The following is a 21,544-nucleotide window of genomic DNA, read 5'->3' on the forward strand; positions in this document are numbered from 1 at the left end:
GGACAGTTACCAGAATGATTTAGAAACCGGGGGCAACCGCAGTAGCCAGCGATTTTTTTTTTTTTTCTTCAAGAAATATTGTTCTTGCTGCAGAAAACTGAAATTTTTTATTGCTCTCCCATTCGAGGGATTAAAACTCCCCCTCCTGTCCCATGGGATCGCCGTTTTCTTTGGCTCCTCTGAAAACGTGGCCCCCAAAAAGTCTGATACCGGAGTCTGGGGGCGTTCACACACGGCTTGGTGCACGGAGTTGGCACATTTGCACCCGCGTATGCCTGGGTGGACACAGCAGGACGCCCATGCCCCCCCCCCAGCACCTGGGCAGCCCCTTGGCCCTCCACATATCCCAGGCTCCTTCATTAGAAAAAAACTGAACAACTGAGCATCTTCCACCCAAATCTGGGTTTCAGCTGCATTTTTGCTGGCGTGGTTTTCACTCGGAGCGTTATTTGCCGGCTCCAGCTTTTTCAAGCCTGGGTTTGAAAACAAGAGCCAAGGGAGGTTGCACGTACCCTTGTGTTTGCCCGACGCATGCGCCCAGCAGCAAGAATTAAAGCAGGTTGTTTAATCCAGTCTTGATTTTCCAATTTCTCCTTACAGGAAACTGCCCTCAATTCACGTTTGCCTTTCCCAAAATGACACCCACCGGTGAGCAAAACCTGGGCAAAACCAGTAACATGCCACCCACCCTCCGCAGGCAGGACAGGCACCCTATACTTAAGGTTATTTAGGAAGCAGAGGCACGTTCATGCTAACGGAAAGTGCTGGATTAAAAAAAGAAGCTCTTGTGTCATTGTGGACCATCTGGCTGGGAAAGGGGTGACTAATTGCACTGTACAACGCAACATCTAAAAATATAACGAAGGACCTGAAGAAAGGCCAAGCAGCGAAGTTAGGTTGTTGCACTTGAACTGCTCAACCGTCCCGAGTCACCAGGGATGGAGCATCAGGCCAAAATTTCATCACAGGTGACCCCAAACACGGCCGGTGCGATGCTTCACATCATTTCGGGCGATACGGCACCTCATGGAGCACAGCTGCCTCGGCACGGCCGCTCATGGAAACCAGCGCGGCGCCACGGTTCCTTTGACTCTTGAGAAAAGCCATCTGTGCTTGCGATTTTTAAATTAAATTTACCGGACGTGCTCTCAAAGCAAGAGCCGGGCTGGTTTTCTTCCTTCCGGCAAATTCTGGATGGCTGTTACAATTTTCTACCGAATAAATTTATGGTTTTTTCTCTTGCTCCGGCTCACTTTCTGATCTGGCGCTTCCAGTTACCCAGCATGCTGGGAAACGATACTTTCTTCCAGGCCCTATAGAAGAGCACGAAACACTATAAAATCATCCCCCCGCCTAATTAATTTGAAGAGCCGCAGGAGGAAACGTGGAGCAGGAGATGTTAGTGGGAAAGCTGCACCGTGATGGTGAGAAAACCCACTTTGACCTTCAGTGAAATAAAGGTCCCGACTCAGCCCAGGGCAGAAAGCAGCTCCAATACCCACACAAATTAAGAAACGAAGCTCAAAGCTGTGGCTCTAAAGAGAGAAGCTGTAGGATTCGTCCTGGAAAACGGTTCTCGGAGAAGCGGCCTCGCCCCCCACGAAGCCAGGCTGAGCCAGGGACCACAGCACTGTCAGCCCAGCACCCTGCCCCGTGCACGTCGCCTCTGAAAGGACAAGACCCTCAGGACACACAGATGTTTGTCATCAGCTCTGCCACAGCCACAGCAAATTCATAAATGCAGCTCCATTTCTGGGAAGAGACTTGACTCACAACTATTATCTGCGCTGCCAAAGATGAGATGCTGGAGCTGAAGACGGCAATTAGTCCTGATCCGTGGAAGCAGGGAAGAATCTGGCTATCGATTTCAGCGCAAGTTGCCTCAGACGTGGGAGGCCAAATCCATTTCAGAAGCAACTTGCAAAACACAAAGGCCTGAGATGAGGTTTCTCAAAAAAAAAAAAAAAAAAAAAAAAGGCCCTTTTGGGGATTTGGAGCTCATCAGTGCTTTGTGCCTCAGTCTCCCCACCTCTGCAGGTGAATTCCTTTGCAAACCACATGGACAGCCACTGATGGAGAGTGCTATATAGCTCTCAAACTACGGATGCTGTTAATGAGCGAATATAATCTTAATTCTTGTCACATGGATGACACCCCCACATGCAATTACTTGTTCCTATTATGCAGGGCAAGACCAAAACCTTGCTTGAGGGCAAACCACAGCCCGATGAGGTGCACCCAGGCTCTGGTGAAGAACCAGCCGCAGGACCAGAAGCTGCACCCTCTGCACCCCCTAGTCACATCCACTCACCGCCTCCCAGGGCTTTTCCTTCAAGAGATGTTTTCCCCAAGAGAGTGAATAGAAAGACGAGACCACACCACGCGCGTCGGTCGCATCCCTGCGCTGCAGGAGCCCCTTTCTGCTCCACTGCTCTCTAAACACAGCGGGACTCGGGCTGAGAGCGCCGACCTGGGTGCTGATAAACCTTTTCCCACTTGTAGAGCGCTCAGTTAAACGCCCATAAATTACTGAGCTGGAGCTGATGAGGTTTTCACGAGAAGAGCTCTAGGCTCTGTCCTTTCCGGGAACACCGGTGGAAGGTGCGATCCTGCCCGTGCATCGAGCCGCTGAGCCTCCCTCAAAAGACCAATTCAGGTTTAGCAACCGTGAAAACCTTGTGATTCTCCCACGCCACCTTCCACGGTCTTGGGAAAAGGCAGTGTGACTTTTCAGACATCCCTAACTATTTATGGAAAATTCATTTCCTCCCAGTTAAAGGCGACTTTTGAAAAATTTTCATTTCCCATCAAGCTACAGCTCCTCCCCCCCCAGCCCCCCCACACCCCCAGACCCCAGGCCAGTAGCAGCTTTGATATCCACAAAGCTCAACAAGCCAAAACACACCCAGAGCCCTCAACCTCATCAAGCATCGCATCGAGAGCCGAGTCTGGGAGCATAGTGGATCGCCGGGCAGAGCAGCTCTGCCGGAGCTGGCCCCGGCCACAGCTGGCACCACGATCTCATGAAGGTCCGGAGCCCATCACGCTGATCGAGGTGCAAATATGCGAATTTCCGATGAAGACGAGTCCTACTTCATGTGGGCTAAGACGTGCTTTAAATAGCCTGCTTGGCCCGCTGCGTCCGAGGGGAACATCTCCTGGCAAATGTCACAAGCCTGAGCACCCTCAGAGGCAAGGCCAGCGCCTTGCCCCAGTGCCCCATCACCGTCCTCCAGCACCCAGCCCGGCGTCCAGGACGTCTGCAAGGAGCAACGGGGAAAAGCAGTCAGTGGGATCGGCAGAGGCAGCCTTTTCACAAGCCCCCAGCTGTTTCCAGCCCCCATCCCGGGGTCTGCCATGCTCACTGCTCTGTGCCTGCGGGAAGGCTGGGCTGAGGGTGCTGCAGGCAGGGAGCTCGAGTCCCCCCTCACCCCATCCTCGCCAAAATCCACCGGCAGATCCTGCCTCCATATGGCACCTGAGCATCCCCCGTTATCCCCCCACTTATCCCTCAGCAGCTACAACCACTATCCAAGCCAGAACATGAGAAAACTGCTTTTGTAAGAAGCAAATTGGAGTGCATTTGTAATTTCCTTTTTATGTCATTATCATTTAAGTGCTGATAAAGCACATTAGGGCTTTACCAGACAGACACCGCTTCCACTTCTTTCTTTCTCCTCCTTCTCAAAAAGAACCTAGCTTCTAAATATAGCCCAGGCTGAAAATCAATAGCTTTCCCCATGAATATGTAGCCACGGCAGCCGTGAAACAATTTTTAAGGGCCTCATCTGGGAGAGGGAATGAAAGGAAATGAGCTTGGCATTACGGGGACCCTCGCTGGTGGGGCCAGGGTTGGTGTCCCACCTGTTAGACGCATTCTGAAGGCTTACAAGGAGGACCGAGGGGCCAGAGTTCGGGATGTCTTTAGAAATCATCCCTTTGCGGGCATATAAATCCAAAAGAATAAAGGCAATATTTATGAGCTCGTTTAATTTGCAGATCCAAAGGAGTTCAATACCGGTTTTCCCCCCACCAAGGCTGATTCGACTGCTTCAAGGGTTCCTCAGAAAGGATGACGGGAGGGATTTCTCCCCAGGTGCATCAGGTGCTGCTTGGCAGCCAGACCCCAGGGGCTTTTATGTACCTCATTTCCCTGGGAACTGGAGAACTGGGTGCTTAGAGACTTTTCCAGAACATAACCCTAAACCTCTGCTTTGCCACAGAATCACTGTCACAGCAGGGCTGATGGAGAAGATGCTGAAGCTGGGCAGCTGCCATGACGCCAGGAAAGCCAGGCAAAAGTCATGGACAAAAATCCCTGCCAGCCTCACAATTTACCTTCACGGGTCCTCGGATCTCTACTGGGCCTTTAGCCTCCGCGGGCAGAGCACTTTCGCTGGGAGCATCTTCCATCCGAAGGGTTTCTGGTGCCTCGTAGAGGTCCAGAAGAGTCAGAAAGGAGTCCCCAGCGACTGGGTTTGGTGCCACAAATTCCTCTGGGCTGCAGCCAGCTCCCACGTCTTCCCTGGGGGCTGTCACAGTAGGAAGCATCCTACAGGTTTGCAGCCACGTGTCTACATCCACCTTCTCGCTCCTCTCTGCCCTGTTGCTGCCAAAAGCTATGGCAAGAGCTGCTCCTCCAGTTCCACCGCCAAAGACACTGGTGTTCGCCGTGCTTGGTGAGTGTTTGCCATCGAGGGCGGGCAGCATGCCGGCAGCGTGCAGCTGCGCCAGGGGCTGAGCAGAGCCCTCCGGGTCAGACCTGGAAGATGCCAGGGCCTCTGGGCATTTCTGGTGGCTCTCTGGTGGCCTTTCCTCTTCCTGCGTGACCATATCCTCCGTGCACTGGATTGGCAGCGACACGGGGATATCTGTAAACGAAAGCAAGCCAGAGCAGTCATGCCTGGGACTTTAACAACATTTGTGTTGTCCCTTCCCATTGCTTTGTTTTCCTTTTGCACTTGCAAAACAACCGGGCACTACCTCCTTGCTGGCAAAGCTCGCCTGTCCATTACTCAATTAAATACAAGGCTGGACCAGCAAAGAAAGAACATCTGAGGACAGCCGGAGAGGGCTGGGAGTCAGAGGAGCATTAGCCACCTTAGCAGACATTGAGACATTGCCGCATCCCCAAAAGCCGGGCTGATCCCCGTAATGGCTTTGGTTGAGGTCCTATTTGGAGATGTTTATTTGCGCCCCAGCCCCAGGAAGGACACACAGACAGCGGAGCTGCAGGGAAAGGAGGCAAGCACAGGGCTGGGAAGCCCAGGAGGCTGCTGGTTTCACAGCACGTGGCAGCCCTTTGCCCGAGCCAATCCCTCCTGACCACAGCAAACACCCTTTACGGCTGGGAACAAGAACAAGGGTGCAAAACCCTGGGGGAGTGATGGGACTGCTGGGGGGGGGGGGGGGCGGTGACAGACGAGTACATGGACCACAGCCAGGGGACAGGGAGGGAGATTTCTTGGAAAACCAGACCGGCTGCTGGGGAGGGCGACAACATTTCCCCAGGGAAGTTTCTGGGCTGCAGATGCTCTGCCACCACCCCTGCTTCCCAAAACTGCTGTAGGCAATGGGTACCATCTGCCCCATGCTCCTTCCCCCCCTCCCCACGGACAAGATGTGTGAATAAGCAGCCACGTGCCCGCGGCGGTTTTACCATGACCCTGAGCAGACACACGCGCACGTTACTCTGGGTTTGATGGAGAAGGCAAAGCCAAAAAGCCGCAACAGCTAGCACAGGTTGCAGAGCACATTTCTGCCTCACTCCAGTTTCCCATTACCCCAGCTTTTCACAGCAAGCTTCTTGCCGGCACCAGTACAAAGCTTCAAATGACACCAGTCAGCCAAGATTTGCAGTTTCAGTGCACCCTCCCCGGCCTCGCTGCTTACCAAGGATGGGTCCCTTCCTGGCAGCCAGCTTCTGGAGGAGCTTGCCCTGCTTGGTGCACAGATCCTGCAACCTGGTGACCTCCTCACAGAGCTGGAGGAATATTTCTTCCATCTCCATCATGCCTGATCAGGAGAAAAGCAAGAGAAAATAACCGGCTGTGCATTGTGCAAAGGCAGCAAGGAGCCACCGAGGTTACCCGGAGCTGGTGGGATGGGGAGGACCAGGCTCGGTCGTGCTGCAGGATCCCTGGAGATCCCACATGCTCATGCATGCAGGACTGCAAAGAAAGAAGCACTCCCAGTTCTCTTACAATTTACAAAGGAAAAAAAACTGAAAAGGGAAGTGATTCTTCCCAAGTCAGGGGGTAACTGAACAGCCAGGCTGGGCTTTTCCACCTCTCAGCCCACAGCTGCCGCCAGCTCAGCTCCAAACAACCAAAAAGCCCCATTTATTGACAAATCTACCTGGAAAAAGCTGCATTTCCCATTCCCTTTATACCAATGGATCCAATTTTTTGTGCTGTGGCATGAGAGCAAACAAACTCCTGACAACAAGCCCTTACAGGAACGATGTCCAAGCGTGGGGGGCACAATTCCCCTTTCTGGAGATGCTCAGCCCCGAGCTGCCCCTTCTGCTCTCAGAAATACCCTGCAAATTAAAATCCAGCCATGCCCACACGGTATGCGTTAACCAAATATTGTTACTATGAAATAAAATCTCTCTGCATTGTGTTCAACACATTTCTCCTTGCTTTAACAGCTGTATTGTGGATTAGACTTTCCAGTTTTACCATATTGCATCAATTATTACCAGTCTGAAAGATAATAAATAAAACCAAAGCCCCGTGCAAATCTGCAAGCCATCTGCAAAGTACATTTTAATTTGAAAGATTCGTGCAATCTCAATTAGCATAAATATGCAAATCGGCTTTGCTTCCTGTCATACTTTCCAGGTTCGCTGCTGCTCAGCACTGCAAATTTAAGCTCCGGCTCTGTAATTAGGGGCTCGGCTGATCGGTTTGATGGAGCCTTCTCTGACGCTCTGGGCGATGTGGATTCCCCAGTAGGGGCGAAGGGCAGAAATCCCAACCAGCCTGAAGGAAACGCACCCGGCGCCAGGAAAACTGCAGACAAAATGGTAAGGTCCGCGGCCAGCGCAGGGCATTTCGGTGCTCCTCACACCAGTCGAGCCACGACGGTAACGGCACTGTAGGTCGGGCTCTTTGGGTCTCACTGATTCTTAAAAACCCAGGCCAAACGCTTTGCACCCCCCCAAAGCAGCTAACTTCATAGCCGACATACCAAGTTAACGATTGAGAGGATCTATTTTGTCTGAGCGTTATATATAACTATGCTAATTAATTATTAAGAAGCCTTTGATTTAGAGCTGTCATTCCCAGGCAAGCCTCTATTGATTTTGTCGGATCCCTGCTGTTTTTTTCAGTAGTTAACTGCTTCTCCCTTCATTTCCCCCAAATTACTTTTGTGACACGAGGAGGATGGGGCACCAGGAGATTTTCATCTCCTGCGTCACCTGAAAAGCATTTCACAAACGGCAATTAAAAGAAGCAATCCGAGAAGACAAAAATCCGGGAGAACTCAGATACTTGGGGTTCACCAAGCGCCTCAGAGGGCAGGACCCGCGCTGAGCCACCTTCTCCCTCAGCGCCAGGGAACGGGGCTGGTTTAACGGGGCGAAAAGCCCGTGTCCCCCCCCATCCCGCCCGTGACACAGCCCGGCGTGGACCCCATGAAGCTAAAAAAGCTCCATTTTTCCGCAGAAGCACACTTACTGTGGCGGGGGGCCCTCCTTCCCGCGGCTGGGGGCACGCCGTGCGACATCAGGCTCAGCGAGTGGCAGCTGAAATAAAAAAGTTCAGCGGCAGCAAACGTCGGGGCAGGGAGTTTCCCCCGCGGATTTTGTGTTAAGAGCGAAACTTCTGCGCGGTGGAGAGGCAGGAAACCAAGCGGCAGTGAACTGCAGGAGCTCGCTGTGCAAACCCGGGGGTTAAATTTAGCTCCTTAAAAGCGCAGCAGACGATGCTGAAGGCCGAGGGTGGCCTCATGGCGGGGGAACGTTGGCTCCTCTCTGCGCCGCGCTGGGTGAGGCAGGTGCCTTTTCTGTGACTTAGTTTCCCCCCACCTTTCTGTGCTTTAATGGGGGGGGGGGCTGCTGGTTATTTATGTGTCTGCGGTGCCCCGGAGCCCTGCCCGACTTATCCCCTGTAAGGCAGCTAATATTCAAGCTAATATCCCAATAATCCAAATTAATACTCACTCTGCCTCAGCTCAAATCTCCCAAATCCTCCGTAAGGCACAGCAGCCAAAGCAAAGTCCTCAGCTGGGTGATTAAAACCTGCCCAGGGCTCATCCCCCTGGGATCCCAGAGAAGCCACTGGGGTTTTTTTCATCACCCTCCTGCTTCTCCGCCTTCTCGTGCATCTGCACTGCCGCCTTTCCTGGGGTGCACAGGAGATTTTGGGGCAGCTCATGCCCTTCATGGGCACGGGAATCCCTCGCCAGTGGGCTTGTACCTGTCACATCACCCCTGAAGGGGCTTTGAGCGGCTCTTTCACACCATTAATATCTCACCTGGATTTTCCGGGGAGTTCTGATGCTGCGTCGAGCAGCTGTTGATCCTCACGCCAAAGCTTCATGAAGATGCTACCATCTAGTGTCAAACACGGGGCTTGAGGACAAGGGAAACGGGGTGCTCGGAGCGGGGGGCTTTCCTTTGGGTTGCCACCCCCGTGCACACCAGGGGGGACCACGGCCCCGTCCCCCAGCGCGGGCTGGGGGTGCTGGCAGAGAGCAGCAGGCTGGTGTCATCGGCAGGTTGATGGGAAGAGACAGACTAATAAGGGATGACACAGAGGGATGGGAATAATTAGCCAGCTCCAAGTTGACGTGGCTATTTATAGCCACCGGTACGCTCACAACAAATATTACCAGCAATTATTGCAGCCTGGTAAAACCAACAGTAAATAAACTGCTGGCTGCAGGGGAGCACTGCCCCGGGCCAGGGAGCTCAGGGGCTCCGCGCTGCCCGCAGGGTAATTAATAAATAATAACAAACGTGGCACGAATTAAGGAAGAGGCACACGTAGGAAGGGCGTTCACACCGGGCCAGCACCTCTCTCGCTGCCACCTGACGTGCAGAATTAAACTCTACAACTCAGGATAGGTTCTAAAGCAGTTACGTTTAATTCACCGGATGGGCATCAGGGTGGATAATTCCAAAAGCACCTGCTGCCCCGACTCCTTCGTGCACGTGTGATTTAAAGTATACATTCCTACATATTCAATAGATGCCCGATAATAGGTTGGGTTAGGATAATTAGTCTACTGGGAAGTCATTATCCTGTTTCCTCCCATTTGGGCTTGCTCATTGTCTCCTGGTGGTGGTCCGGGGGTCGTTGAGGATGAAGGCTTTGGAGTCTCCCTCGCTCTGAACTTTTCACCTTCACTCTCTTCGTGCAGACTCGGTTGTGTCTTGAGTTTCTTCCAAACCCTAAACGGGGACAGATCCAGTTTTCCCATCTCAAGGCACAGATGTTGGGTACCGGTGTTTACCGGCACACAGAGCATCCCAGATCCACCTCAATGAGATGGGGGCCCCAGGGCCGGGCCTCATCTGCAAAGTCACACTGTGAAACTCCTTTTTGTACACACAATGAGAATGTTAATTATTCTAAGGTTTCCATATCCTATTCATCTAGTTATATCTAAGCTTTCTATCACACCCGGCGCTTGGGCAGCATAGGACCTATAGCTCCTGGCAGCAGCCCCAATGCCGGGCCTTTACTGGTCCCCAGCACAACTGGGGTCCTGCCCCTATGGCCTCTATAGGTCCCTGTGGCTCCCAGCTCCCCCAGTACGTGGCCCCTATGGCCTCTATAGGTCCCTGCGGCTCCCAGCACCCCCAGTGCCAGGCCCTTTAGCCCCTATGGTCTCTATAGGTCCCTGCGGCTCCCAGCACCCCCAGTGCCAGGCCCCTTTAGCCCCTATGGCCTCTATAGGTCCCTGCGGCTCCCAGCACCCCCAGTGCCAGGCCCCTTTAGCCCCTATGGCCTCTATAGGTCCCTGCGGCTCCCAGCACCCCCAGTGCCAGGCCCCTTTAGCCCCTATGGCCTCTATAGGTCCCTGCGGCTCCCAGCACCCCCAGTGCCAGGCCCTTTAGCCCCTATGGCCTCTATAGGTCCCTGTGGCTCCCAGCACCCCCAGTACATGGCCCCTATGGCCTCTATAGGTCCCTGTGGCTCCCAGCACCCCCAGTGCCAGGCCCCTGTGACCCTTGCGGTCCCTGTAGGCCCGTCACCCCCGTGCCCCCGGCCCCTATAGCCCCTGTAGGACAGGGCAGCCCCCCGCCACCCCACACGGCGCCGGCAGCCCCCCGGCCCCGCCGGCACCCCGGTGCCAGGCCGCCGCGGGCCCGGGGAGGCGCTGACGGGGCCGGCGGGCGGCGCTAGGACGGCCGCGTCGCTCCCCGGGCGGGCGGCGCTAGGACCGCGGCGGCGCCAGGCCCCTGCACCTGTACCCCGCGGCGGCGGCAGGTGGCGGCGGCCCCGCCCACGCCTCGCCCGCGCGCCAGCCCCGCCCCGCCCCGCCGGGACACCTGCGGCCCGCGCCGGCGGCCGGTGAGCGGGCGGGGTCGGGGGGTCCGGGGGTGCTGAGTGCCGCTGGGGGGCTGCCGGGTTGGTGCTGGGGGCGCTGAGTCCTGCTGGGGGGGGGGGCTGCCGGGTTGGTGCTGGGGGGTGCTGAGTGCCGCTGGGGGGGCTGCCGGGTTGGTGCTGGGGGGCGCTGAGTGCCGCTGGGGGGGGGGCTGCCGGGTTGGTGCTGGGGGGCGCTGAGTGCCGCTGGGGGGGCTGCGGGGTTGGTGCTGGGGGGTGCTGAGTGCCGCTGGGGGGCTGCCGGGTTGGTGCTGGGTGGTGCTGAGTGCCGCTGGGGGGGCTGCCGGGTTGGTGCTGGGGGGTGCTGAGTGCCGCTGGGGGGGGGGGGCTGCCGGGTTGGTGCTGGGGGGCGCTGAGTGCCGCTGGGGGGCTGCCGGGTTGGTGCTGGGGGGTGCTGAGTGCCGCTGGGGGGGCTGCCGGGTGGTGCTGGGGGGCGCTGAGTGCCGCTGGGGGCTGCCGGGTTGGTGCTGAGTGCTGCTGGCGGGGGGGTGCTGAGTCCTGCTGGGGGGGGTGCTGAGTGCTCTGAGTGCTGCTGGGGAGGGGAGGGTGCTGAGTGCTGCTGGGGGGGTGCTGTGGTGGTGCCACTGGGGTGCTGCCGAGAGGTGCTGGGGGGGCTGCCAGGTTGGTGCTGGGGGGGGGGGAGCTGCAAGGGGGGAGCTACTGGGGGGTCCTGGGTGCTGCTGGAGGTGGAGGGGTGCTGCCACTGGGGTGCTGGGTATGCTGGGGGGGCTACTGGGTTGGTACTGGAGGGGCTGCAAGGCGGGGCTACAGGGGGCTGCCAGGGTGCTACTGGGGGGTGCTGAGTGCTGCTGAGGGGGGCTGCTGGAGGGGGCTGGGGTGCTGCCACAGGGGGGGTGCCGGGTGCTGCTAGGGGTGCTGTTGGGGGGGGGGGCTGCTGGGGGCTCCGGTACAGCTCCCAGTCCTGCTGCAGAGCCCGTGCACTGGGGGTGCTGTATGGACAGTTGCCCTGGGGGAAGCAGGGTCCGGGGGTCCTGCTGTGGACCCCCCCCGGCGGGGGAAGGGTCTGGGGGCCCGGGATGGACCCCCTTCAGGGAAGGGGACCCAGGACAGAGCCCCCCTGGGACAGCCCAGCACCCCCAGCAGGTTGTGAAGCTCCATGCACCGTGGTGGGCAGGATCCAACCCCCTCTCACCCCCACTGGGGTGGGCAGAGCTGCCCCCCAGCCCACCTCTGGGGGTCCTGGCCCAGGACCCCAAGGGCTCACCCCAGCCGGGACGAGGACCCCCATCCCCTCGCACCCCGGAGCTGAGCTGCGATGCTCGGTGAGCGGCCGAATCCCACCGCAGCGCCAGCCCTTTCCCGGCAGAGCCCGGCGGGGGCTGGGGGGGGGTCGCAGGCGGGGGCAGGATCCCACCCCACTTCCCGCTGCCACCTGTTCTCCATCCCGAACCGCTTCCCATGTCGCCGTCGTGGCCTCCGGCTCGCTGCCACGTGGGGCGCGCGGCCACGGTGCCCTGTTTGCTCGCAGCGACGTGTCAGTCTTGGTTTGCTTTGATTTTATTTATTTCCGCCCCCCCCCTCCCCCCCCCCAGCATCTCTCAGCTTCCATCTCTCCCCACAATTCCTCCCTCCCGCCCTGCGGAGGATGCTCTGGCTGCCGCCAAATTTCCACCAAACCCCTTTTTCCCCCCTTTTCCCAACCCGATGGGCTCCACCAGCTCGTTTTGCCGTCAAATCCCACCCCAGCGCTTTTTTCTTGGGATTTGAGGGGGGTTTTATTTGTTTTTTGGGGGAAGGTATTGAGGAGGAGGCTGGGGGTTGGAGCCCTCTGGGGAGCTGCGGTGCCGCTGTTGTGCGCAAACCTGCGCCCAGGTGCCACCCTGGGGTTTATTAGCATCGTGTCACTAACGAGCGGAGCGTGCTTCGTTAGCGCGGTGACAGCAGCAGCGGCTGTGGGAGAGGGGCGGCGGGGTGAAAAGGGATTTTTCCTCCCCAAAACAGGTTATCTTCGCCACCCCGCCTCCTCGCGGGGCAGCGGCTTGCACCATGCGGCGAAAGCATCGGGGCGCGGGGGCAGGAGTGGGACGGGAGCATCTTTGTGGAGAGGCGAGCAGAGAATTGTGGTGGAGGATTATTATTTCCCCCCCCCCCCCCCTCAATTCTGCTTCCCTGCGCCCCCCCCTGCCCCATGGAGCCTTCGGTGCCCGGTCCTGCCCCGCCGCGGGCGCCCTTGGCAGTGAAGCGTGGTCCGGCCACCGGCTTTGATCCCTGCGGTGCTGAGCGCGGTGACCCCAGGGGTGGCCTCGTCCCTCCTCCACCAGCCCAAGCTCCCTCGCCCTTGAAGTTGCTGGCAGGTGCCCTCCACCGCTCAGGGGCCGTGCCATTTCCAAGGCGATAAAAAGAAAAGGGGAGAGAAAAAAAAAAAAAAAAAAAAGGAGGAGGGGGGACACCCCGAAGAGGAGGAGGAGATGCCGGTGAATGGCTCCCGCAGAGCTTGGCCATGCTCCGGCGGCAGCGGCTCACAAAGAGCAGCCCGCGGGAGGTTGGCGGTGGGAAAACCGGGGCAGTCGCGGTGCTGTGGCCACATCCCCGGCGGAGCCTTGGTGGCCAACGCTGAGCTCCCGGTGGCCACCGGGCACCGACCCTTCTGCTCAAAACCCAGCCAGAAGCAAAGCGCCACAGGGTCCTGCGCCTGGTTTCCTTCCCGGCGATGCTGCAGGCAGGGAAAACACCCGGGGAAAGGCTTTTCCCATGTGGCCAAAAATACTCTGGCAAATGTTACCGGCTTTATTTCGGCTCCGTTGCGCTGCTCCCGCGCATGTGGGGGACATTGTGGGGTTGGGGACACTGTGGCAGCTGGCTCTGTCGCAGGAGAAGCTGCTGGGGATGTCCCATGGTTCTGGTGGCCGAGTCCAGCACGTCTTGCGGCGTTTTTCAAACTTCACTTTCTTTCCTGGCGTTTTATTTTTAGCATGGATTTACAGGCTGAAAGGGCTGTGGGGGAAGTGGATTTTCCAGGTCTCGCTTGCCCCCTTGCAGGGAGTGAACTTAATATATAATTAATATTCTATTAATATGAAGAGGATGGACCTGAAGCACATCCAGTCTGGGAATTAACTTGTGGGTGTTTCTCCTCCCCCAGGTTAGCGGAATGGAGCAGAACATCATGAAGCACCACGAGACCCCACATCTCTGAAGCGCCTATCCAGCAGGGAGGACCCTCCGGAAGCCACACGGGGAAAAAAAAAAAAAAAATAAAATAATGAGGCTTTTCCGGAGACGCTACAGCCCCTTGAAGGTGGCTTTGGCAGGTGCCATCTTCGTCATCTTCCTCTTCATCCTGCAGAAGGGACGTGGGGAACAAGGACCCGAGTGAGGAGCCCTGGCTGAAGAACATCGTCCAGGGGAAGGACCAGGTCCTTGACCTGATGCTTGGGGCGGTCAACAACATCCGCGACTCGATGCCGAAGCTGCAGATCGGGGCTCCGGAGCGGCAGGAGGAACTGCTGCCCAGCGCTCGCGCCTGCCTGCCCCGGCGTCTACACAGCGGCAGAGCTGCGGCCGCTGATGGAGAGACCCCCCCAAGACCCCCGCCAGCCCCGGCGCCGACGGCAAAGCCTTCAAGAAGGATCAGTGGACACCGGAGGAGACAAAGGAGAAGGAGCGAGGTTACGAGAAGCATTGCTTCAACGCCTTCGCCAGCGACCGCATCTCCCTCCAGCGAGCGCTGGGACCCGACAGCCGCCCCCCGGAGTAAGACCCCCCGCGGGTCCCCCTCGGCGGGGCAAGGGGAGCCCAGGGATCGAATGGAGGGAGAGCTGAAAAAAATACATCTATTTCTTATTTTTTCCCCTCCGTTTTGTCCCCCTTGGGGTTGGTTTTTAATGGCAACGGGCAAAAGCCAGCAGCAGTCCTTTGTGTCCCCGGGTCCCTGCTCGCGGCTGGGTGGCTCTGGCATCTCCCCCCCCCCCCTCTTTTATTTCAGCTGGCTGCAGTAATCGGACTTTTTCTTTTCTTAGCCGAGTGGAACAGCCCCAGACCCCGCTGCGGGGGGGGGGGGGGGGGGCGAAGGGAGTGGCGTAAACTTGAGAGAGATTTCCTTGCCTGTCCCCAGCCGTGGGCTGCTGGATTAAAGCACGGACCTCCCCAACCCCCTGCCTGCTTGGGGGAGGATTTTGGGGTGGGGGAAAAAAAGGCTTGAATAGGAGGGAGAAACCCAGCCCTGGCATGGAAACCAGCCCCCCCCTTCCCCCTCCCCTGTGCTGGCAGGCGATTATCCGTGCTTAGCAGGTGTAGCGGTGACAATCCACGGGGGGGACACCGGGGCTGGGCGGGGCGGCAGGAATGTGATTCACCTCCGCCGGTAGCGGGGGGAGAGGGAGAAATCAGTTGAAATCAAAGCGGTGACGAGCTGAGCGCCACAGGAGCCGCTCTCCTGCCATGGGGTATGAGTGGTGTTTAATTTCTTTCGTGCCCTTCCTTCCCCATCTTGCTTAGAGCGCTGCTTTTCTCTCCCCGAGGTGCATCGACCAGAAATTCAAGCGGTGCCCCCCCCCTGCCCACCACCAGCGTCGTCATCGTCTTCCATAACGAAGCTTGGTCAACGCTGCTGCGGACGGTGTACAGCGTCCTGCACACCTCGCCGGCCCTCCTGCTCAGGGAGGTCATCCTGGTGGGATGATGCCAGCACGGATGGTGGGTGGGACCCCAGGGGGGATGCAGGGACCAGGAAGGATGCGGGGACTGGAGGGATGCGGGGACTGGAGGGATGCCAAGCATCTTTCCATCCTTGGGAGCCGTGGCTCTGAGCCACTCGGAGGACAAGTGGCTGGCGCTGTCTCTCTGAGCAGCCCAGGAGGCATCTGACTCCTCTTCATGGTTTTTTGCACCCCACCCGGGAGCATCCTCAGGGATTTTCCCATCTCCAGTGCCACTGTTAACCCGGCCCTGGAGAAAAACTGGGCGCTCCTCCCGCATCCTGCAAATACCTGGTCCACCAGCCAGTTGGCCTGCCAGGCTGCAATCCTCATTAGCTACGCCCAGAGCAAATTAACGATGTGGTTCATCATCAGGGCACTGGAGAGGAGCAAACTTTGCCCTCGCTCCGGAGATAAACGCTCCCCTCCCTGCCCAGCACCCACCCAGGCTCCCAGGGAGGTGAAAGCCTCAGGGTGACGCAGGGCTCGGTCGCCCTTGAGCTTGGTTGGGGGTGGGGGGGTGGGCGTGGGTTGGACTTGGGGTCCCTCTGAGCACCCCAGCTCTCACTCAGCCGTTCCCAGCTTTTGGCTTGGCATTGGCCAAACCAGGAGAGGAACCAGGTTTCCTTTGGAGACACCTTGTCTGCTGTCCCTTCGCTTGGTGACAGCTTGGTCCAGGTGACACTTTGGCCACAGGGCACGGGACCTCCTCATCCCGTCACCCCCCCTAATCCCTCTCCAGCGGGGGATTAGGTGGAGCCAGTGTCCAGCTCCTTTGCAAAATTCACTTCTTTCCCCAAAACCAGCCTGGGATTTGGGGAGAGGAGGCTCTGCCTGTGCCCGGGGCTCACGGCGCCTCTGAGGGGCAGGGATGCACGGGGGGTGGCAGGGTGGGATGCAGGGACTGGCATCTCCCCGTCTGACGGAGCGGTTGCTGTCCCCCCACCCACCCACCCCCCCAGACTACCTGAAGGACGAGCTGGATCGCTACGTGCAGCAGCTCCAGATCGTGCGAGTCGTGCGGCAGGAGGAGCGCAAAGGACTGATCACGGCGCGGCTGCTGGGGGCCAGCGTGGCCAGTGGGGAGGTCCTGACCTTCCTGGATGCCCACTGTGAGTCCCCACCACCTCCTGGGGGTCCCCAGGGAGCTGGGGCGGGGGGGCTGAACTTGTCCCCGCTCCGTGGCTGACCCTTCCCTGTGTCCCAGGCGAGTGTTTCCACGGCTGGCTGGAGCCCCTCTTATCCCGCATCGCTGAAGAGCCCACGGCCGTGGTGAGCCCCGACATCGCCACCATCGATCTCAACACCTTCGAGTTCTCCAAGCCGGTCCAGAATGGGAAACAGCACAGCCGGGGCAACTTCGACTGGAGCCTGACGTTCGGCTGGGAGGTTGTCCCACCCCGGGAGAGGCAGCGGAGGAAGGATGAGACCTTTCCCATCAAGTAAGCCCTCGCAGCAGCAGGGTATCTATCCGCTTCGGAGCTGGTGTGATGGTAGCAAAGGTGGGATGAGCCCTGGGAATGCCGTGTCCAGACCCAGAGGCTGGAATTGGAGCCAGCTGAGGTGTGTGACTGCTGCGGGGTGCTTGGCCGGGGGGACAGCCAGGGGTGGCAAAGAGCTGGGTGCCCTGTGCCGGGAGGCTGCCCCTTCCTCCAGCTGGTTTTGCTCGCTTTTCCTACAAGTTGGTGTTTTCCCTGTTGGTTTTGGTGCCTCTGGGTAGGTGATGACATCTCTTCCCACCAGAGCTTCCCCCCGTGGGATGCTTGGCTTGAGGGATCTCAGGTGGTTTGTGCCCAGGAGAGGCTGCTTGGGCACGGTTGGAGCCGTGGGGCTGGCAGAGGAGAAACCTGCCCTGGGGTTTGGCAAACGTAAAGGACCTTCTACAAAAACGCCTTTAAACTGCCCCCAGCCATCTTGCCACTCAGGCACAGTCTCTCATTAAGGGTTTAATCACTCTCTTCTATCTTCTTGCTCTTGGATGCCCAGCTACCTGGGCACAAAGTGGACGCTTGTGCTGGCACAGCAGCAAGAATGTCACCTGCAGCTCAGACTGCACCAAACCCCCCGATTTTTATCCCCTTATTTTGCATATGGAGAAACCCTGAACGTTTTTTCCTGCTGCCCATCTCTCTCGGTGCCCCGCGATGAGCTGGGTGCTCCCACCGGAGATACCGGACACCCTGCCTGGTCCCTGTCCCCCAGCCGGCGGCAGGGCTGGCTTTGTGCAGAGGTCAGCCGGGAGACGTTCCCCGTCCCCAGAAAGGTCCTTTTGACCATCAGCCAGTGGTTTGGCTCCTGGCAGCGGCTCGTCTCCGCTCGGCAGGAGCGCAGCAGCTCAGTGAATCCTTTTTTTTTTTTTTTTTTTTTTTTTTTTTTTCCTGAATAAAAGCAAGGTTCTGTTCCAGCCTCTTCTAAAGATCAGATGGAAAAGATTAGAGAAGCCGGAGGAGTGAATGGGGCGCCGGCCGCTGCGCTCTAATCTCCCCCCCTTCTCCCCAGCGATAGGTTTGCAGTAACAATATCCCCCTTTTGCTCGGAGCTGGTGGTGAGGCCCCGCGGTGTCACACTGCCACCGCCCCCCCCGTCCCCCCCATCAGCCCAGTACAGCCCCTCCACCAAAGCCACCGCACCTGGGGCACAGCTGGCTGGGGCAGGGAGGTGGGGGGGACGCTGCTTGCACCCACCATGAGGGCTGTCGTGTCCCCCAGACTCAGACTTCTGCCCTTCTGGGTTTATTTTAGCGGTGCCTTGCCCCCCTTCTCCCTCCCCTGTAGGTCCCCCACCTTTTGCCGGTGGCCTCTTCGCCATCTCCAGGTCCTACTTCGAGCACATCGGCTCCCTACGATGACCAGATGGAGATCTGGGGGGGCGAGAACGTGGAAATGTCCTTCAGGGTAAGGATGGCTCAGTGCCACCTTCTAGGGGTGTCTTCAGGGATGCTCAGTCTTGGGGGGGGGGGGAGAGGGAGGGGCACGGGGGGGTTGCCTCCCCCCCCCTCCCCCCCCTTACGTCTCAGACGTTGCCTCCCTGTAGGTCTGGCAGTGCGGGGGGCAAGTCGAGATCATCCCTTGCTCCGTGGTGGGGCACGTCCTTTCGCTCCAAGAGCCCCCACACCTTCCCCAAGGGCACGCAGGTCATCTCCAGGAACCAGGTCCGCCTGGCTGAGGTCTGGATGGACGACTACAAGGAGATCTTCTACAGGAGAAACCAGCAAGCCGCGCAGATGGCCCGAGAGGTACCGGCTGCGCCGGTGGGCTTCTCCCAGGGCAAGGGGCGGGGGGGGCTCATCCTGCTGGGAGCTCAGGCTTGTGCAGAGCGAGGAGGTGGGCTCAGCCTGGAGGTGGGAAAGCGAATGCAGGTGGGAAGATGCAGCCAAAAAGCATGTTTTTCCTATTATTTTTTCTATTTGGTCAGTGTTTTCTAGTAGAAAACCATCAATTAGAAAAAAAAGACTTAATTTTTGCAGCACCGTGATGTGCTGTGCTGTCCCAGGTCTCTCAGTGAGTGGGTGGGAGCCTGGGGGTACCTGCCAGGGGCCGGGGTGTCTGGCAAGACCCCAGCGCCAGTCTCGGTCCTGGGGGTGCCGTGATGGACGGTGGCAAAGCCAGAGGACCCCTCGGCTCTGAGCCCCGGCTCAGTTCTTTTGTTTTTTCCTTGCTGGCTTTGGAGGTTAGTTTAATTTTCTCACGTGACTTTGTCGATAGAAGACGTATGGTGACATTACAGACCGGCGCAAGCTGAGGGAGCGGCTCCACTGCAAGAACTTCACCTGGTACCCTCCAAACCATCTACCCGGAGATGTTCGTCCCCTGACCTGACCCCAACGTTTTACGGAGCAGTAAGTACGGGGTGCCCGGGAGCATCCTGCTGGGCTCAGTCCTTGGCTAGACATAGCAATGGCAGGCAAGTCCCCAAAAAGTTGGATTTGGGGGGGGTTTACATCTAAACCAGCGCTCTGGAGGTTTCCGTGTCTGTCACCACGTCCATCACTGGTGGCGGGGCCGGTTCGGGCTCTGGCTGATGGTGAAAGAGCTGGAATCCGGCAGAGCTGGTTTGGGGCGAGGGACCGTGGCGTTGGGTTAAATTGGGTGAAAGAGCTGACCTGAGCTGGGGGACAGGTGGGATGCGGAGGAGCGGCTCATCCCCGAGGATGGAGCTGCCAAGAAAAAGCCCATTTCCCCCCCAACCCAGGTGTTGGGGTCTGAGCCCACCCCCCTGAGCCGGGGCGGTGTGAAAGCAGCTGTCGCCGCGGTGGCGGCCAGGGCGAGGGCTGGGTGCCAGCTCCCTCTGGGTTTTAATTCACTTTGTTTCCTGAAACCTCGTCCTGGGCAGCTCCTTCCCTTTGGCTCGGTGGCTCCGAGGCGTTGGGGTGGGCGTTCCTGGCGTCCTGGAAAGGACGAGGGACCCGGACGTGGCACCTGGTGCTGACGTTGTGTTTACACAGCGATAATCCAGTGCCCCACGAACTCCAAACCCAAGGCAGGTCCCTACCCCGGGACCTCGCAGCCCGGCTCACCCCCCTGCTCCCGGGGCTGGTGTTTTTCTCCCCGTCCCACTCCCCTGCAGATAAAAAATGAGGGCACCAAAAGCTGCTTGGACGTCGGCGAGAACAACCACGGTGGGAAACCGCTCATCATGTACCCCTGCCATGGGCTGGGGGGCAACCAGGTGGGCACACATCAGCCCCCAGCAGTTCCCCTTCCTGCAGTCCCCCTGTTTATCTCCTGGGGGTTGCTTTCTGGGGGTGCAGTGTGACGTCCCCTCTCTGCTCTTGCACGCACACCCCTCCCCCCCAGTATTTTGAATACACGAGCCAGCGGGAGCTGCGGCACAACATCGGGAAGGAGCTGTGCCTGCGGGTGGGCTCGGGCTCGGCCGAGCTGGGCGACTGCCAGTACAGAGGGAAGCCCGGCCGGGGTGCCAGCCAGCGAGGAGTGGGACCTGGCACAGGTGAGGAGGGGCTTCCCCACCCCGGGAATCACCCCAGGAGGTGGTGGCATCATCCCCCCCCTGCTCCTTGTGATGATGCTTCTCTGCTGCTTCCCCCTCTGTTCCATCCTTTCTACGTCCCACCGGCATCCCTGAGCTGATGCCGTCTATTTTTTTGGCAGGACCCGGCTGATTAAAAACCCGCCTCCGGCACGTGCTTGACGGCACGAGGGAAGCACCCGGCGATGGTCCCCTGCGACTTGGGAGACCCCCACCAGCTCTGGTCCTTCACCTAGGCAGGGAGCAGAGCGGCCCGTGCCCCTGGCTGGCCCCAACCACGCTCAGGAAGCCAGAATCCAAAAAAAACCTTCTTTTTTTTTATTTAAGAAGCAAAAGCCTTAAATATGCTGCATTTCACGGTTGCCTTGAACTCAGTCCCCGTGCCTTTGGAGCCAGGGAGCTGATCTTGGCCGGTGGTACACCACGGAGCCCGAGCCACGGCAGCCATCCGGGATGCCCGAGGATGCTCGGCAGCCGTTCGGGATGCCCGAGGATGCTCCTCGGTACCCAGCTCCTGCTCATCCTTCCTTTCCCCAGCTCTGGCCAGAGACTCTTAAATTCATATCGGGCATTTAAAAACGCACCCGTGCCACCCCGCGTGTGGAAGCCAGGTGGGAAACTCCTGCCCGTGAGGAGGAGGATGGTGACTGGCCCTGTGGCTCAGCCCATAGAAGGGTGGACTGTGGTTTGTGGTGGCCCCGTGCAGCCGAAGGACCCCCCCCTCCCCAGTACCACCGGAGGCTGCAGGATCCGACCTTCACCCCCCCATGGCACTGCAGGCGTCGGGACCACTGCTGGCAGGGAGGGGAGGAGCTGGGCTGTCTGCCTTGGGTATCAGGCTTGATTTGGGGTGGGGGAGTTAGATTATTTTTTATTATTATTATACGATGATGATTCCTGGGTGCGATTCTGCTTGCCCTCACGCTGACCCGGAGGAGGGTTTTCCCCCCCCGACAGCACAGCTCGAGCGCACCGTGGCATCCTCCCGGAGCGGCTCTTGCCAGCGCCGGGGGGGGCCAGAGCTCCTCTCCCCCTGGTTTTCCTCAAGCCCAACAACTGTAGCTGCCACTGTCGTGGCCGTTTCATTTCTCGTGGAGGGGGAAAAAAAACCTCCTGGAAGTGGCATGTGGGTGGGAGAACCTGTCTGTGGATACACGACCTCAAATAAAGAGATGATTTATTTTACAGACATCTCATCTCCAGCTTCCTCCGAGCTCCCACCGTCGTCTGGTTTAATTTCCCTCCCTCTTCTTGCCCTGGCAAGTCCCTTTTGCAGCCCGAAAAGGGGTTTAAAGCCACGCAGTGAGGTGTCACGTTTTGGGGGGGCTGAAACTG

At 58.4% G+C, this 21,544-nt stretch overlaps 2 protein-coding genes across 2 annotated transcripts; one reads left to right on the plus strand and one right to left on the minus strand.

Moving 5' to 3' along the window:
• Positions 1-2,863: 2,863 nt before the first annotated feature.
• On the minus strand, positions 2,864-8,519 carry LOC114010984 (uncharacterized). The gene is made up of 4 exons (XM_027780591.2): positions 7,686-8,519; positions 5,893-6,015; positions 4,339-4,871; positions 2,864-3,260 (listed from the first exon to the last, which is right to left on the minus strand). Exons 1-4 carry the CDS (start codon positions 7,732-7,734, stop codon positions 3,090-3,092), a joined length of 876 nt encoding a protein of 291 aa, XP_027636392.1. The 5' UTR covers positions 7,735-8,519; the 3' UTR covers positions 2,864-3,089.
• GALNT6 (polypeptide N-acetylgalactosaminyltransferase 6) lies at positions 6,038-21,398 on the plus strand. Its single transcript, XM_055791959.1, is given in 21 exon segments — positions 6,038-7,030; positions 13,666-13,869; positions 13,871-14,050; positions 14,052-14,111; positions 14,113-14,276; positions 15,044-15,071; positions 15,073-15,198; positions 15,200-15,218; positions 16,183-16,332; positions 16,428-16,664; positions 17,998-18,059; positions 18,061-18,114; positions 18,254-18,310; positions 18,312-18,455; positions 18,925-18,996; positions 18,998-19,027; positions 19,029-19,058; positions 19,787-19,888; positions 20,017-20,136; positions 20,138-20,170; positions 20,332-21,398. Coding segments are annotated over 20 exon segments (1,866 nt in total). The 5' UTR covers positions 6,038-7,030; positions 13,666-13,785; the 3' UTR covers positions 20,446-21,398.
• Positions 21,399-21,544: the final 146 nt, after the last annotated feature.

Source organism: Falco peregrinus, chromosome 19 (assembly GCF_023634155.1).
Source record: "Falco peregrinus isolate bFalPer1 chromosome 19, bFalPer1.pri, whole genome shotgun sequence".
Taxonomy (NCBI): Eukaryota; Metazoa; Chordata; class Aves; order Falconiformes; family Falconidae; genus Falco; species Falco peregrinus.

Bases quoted from the DNA above. Each gene is read 5' to 3' on its own strand.
- LOC114010984 (XM_027780591.2), bottom strand. From the start codon at position 7,734: ATGTCGCACGGCGTGCCCCCAGCCGCGGGAAGGAGGGCCCCCCGCCAC. The intron at 6,016-7,685 runs GTAAGTGTGCTT...TCTCCTGATCAG, and splicing joins AAGGAGGGCCCCCCGCCACA to GCATGATGGAGATGGAAGAA. The intron at 3,261-4,338 runs GTAAATTGTGAG...TGCTCCTTGCAG, and splicing joins AGATCCGAGGACCCGTGAAG to ACGTCCTGGACGCCGGGCTG.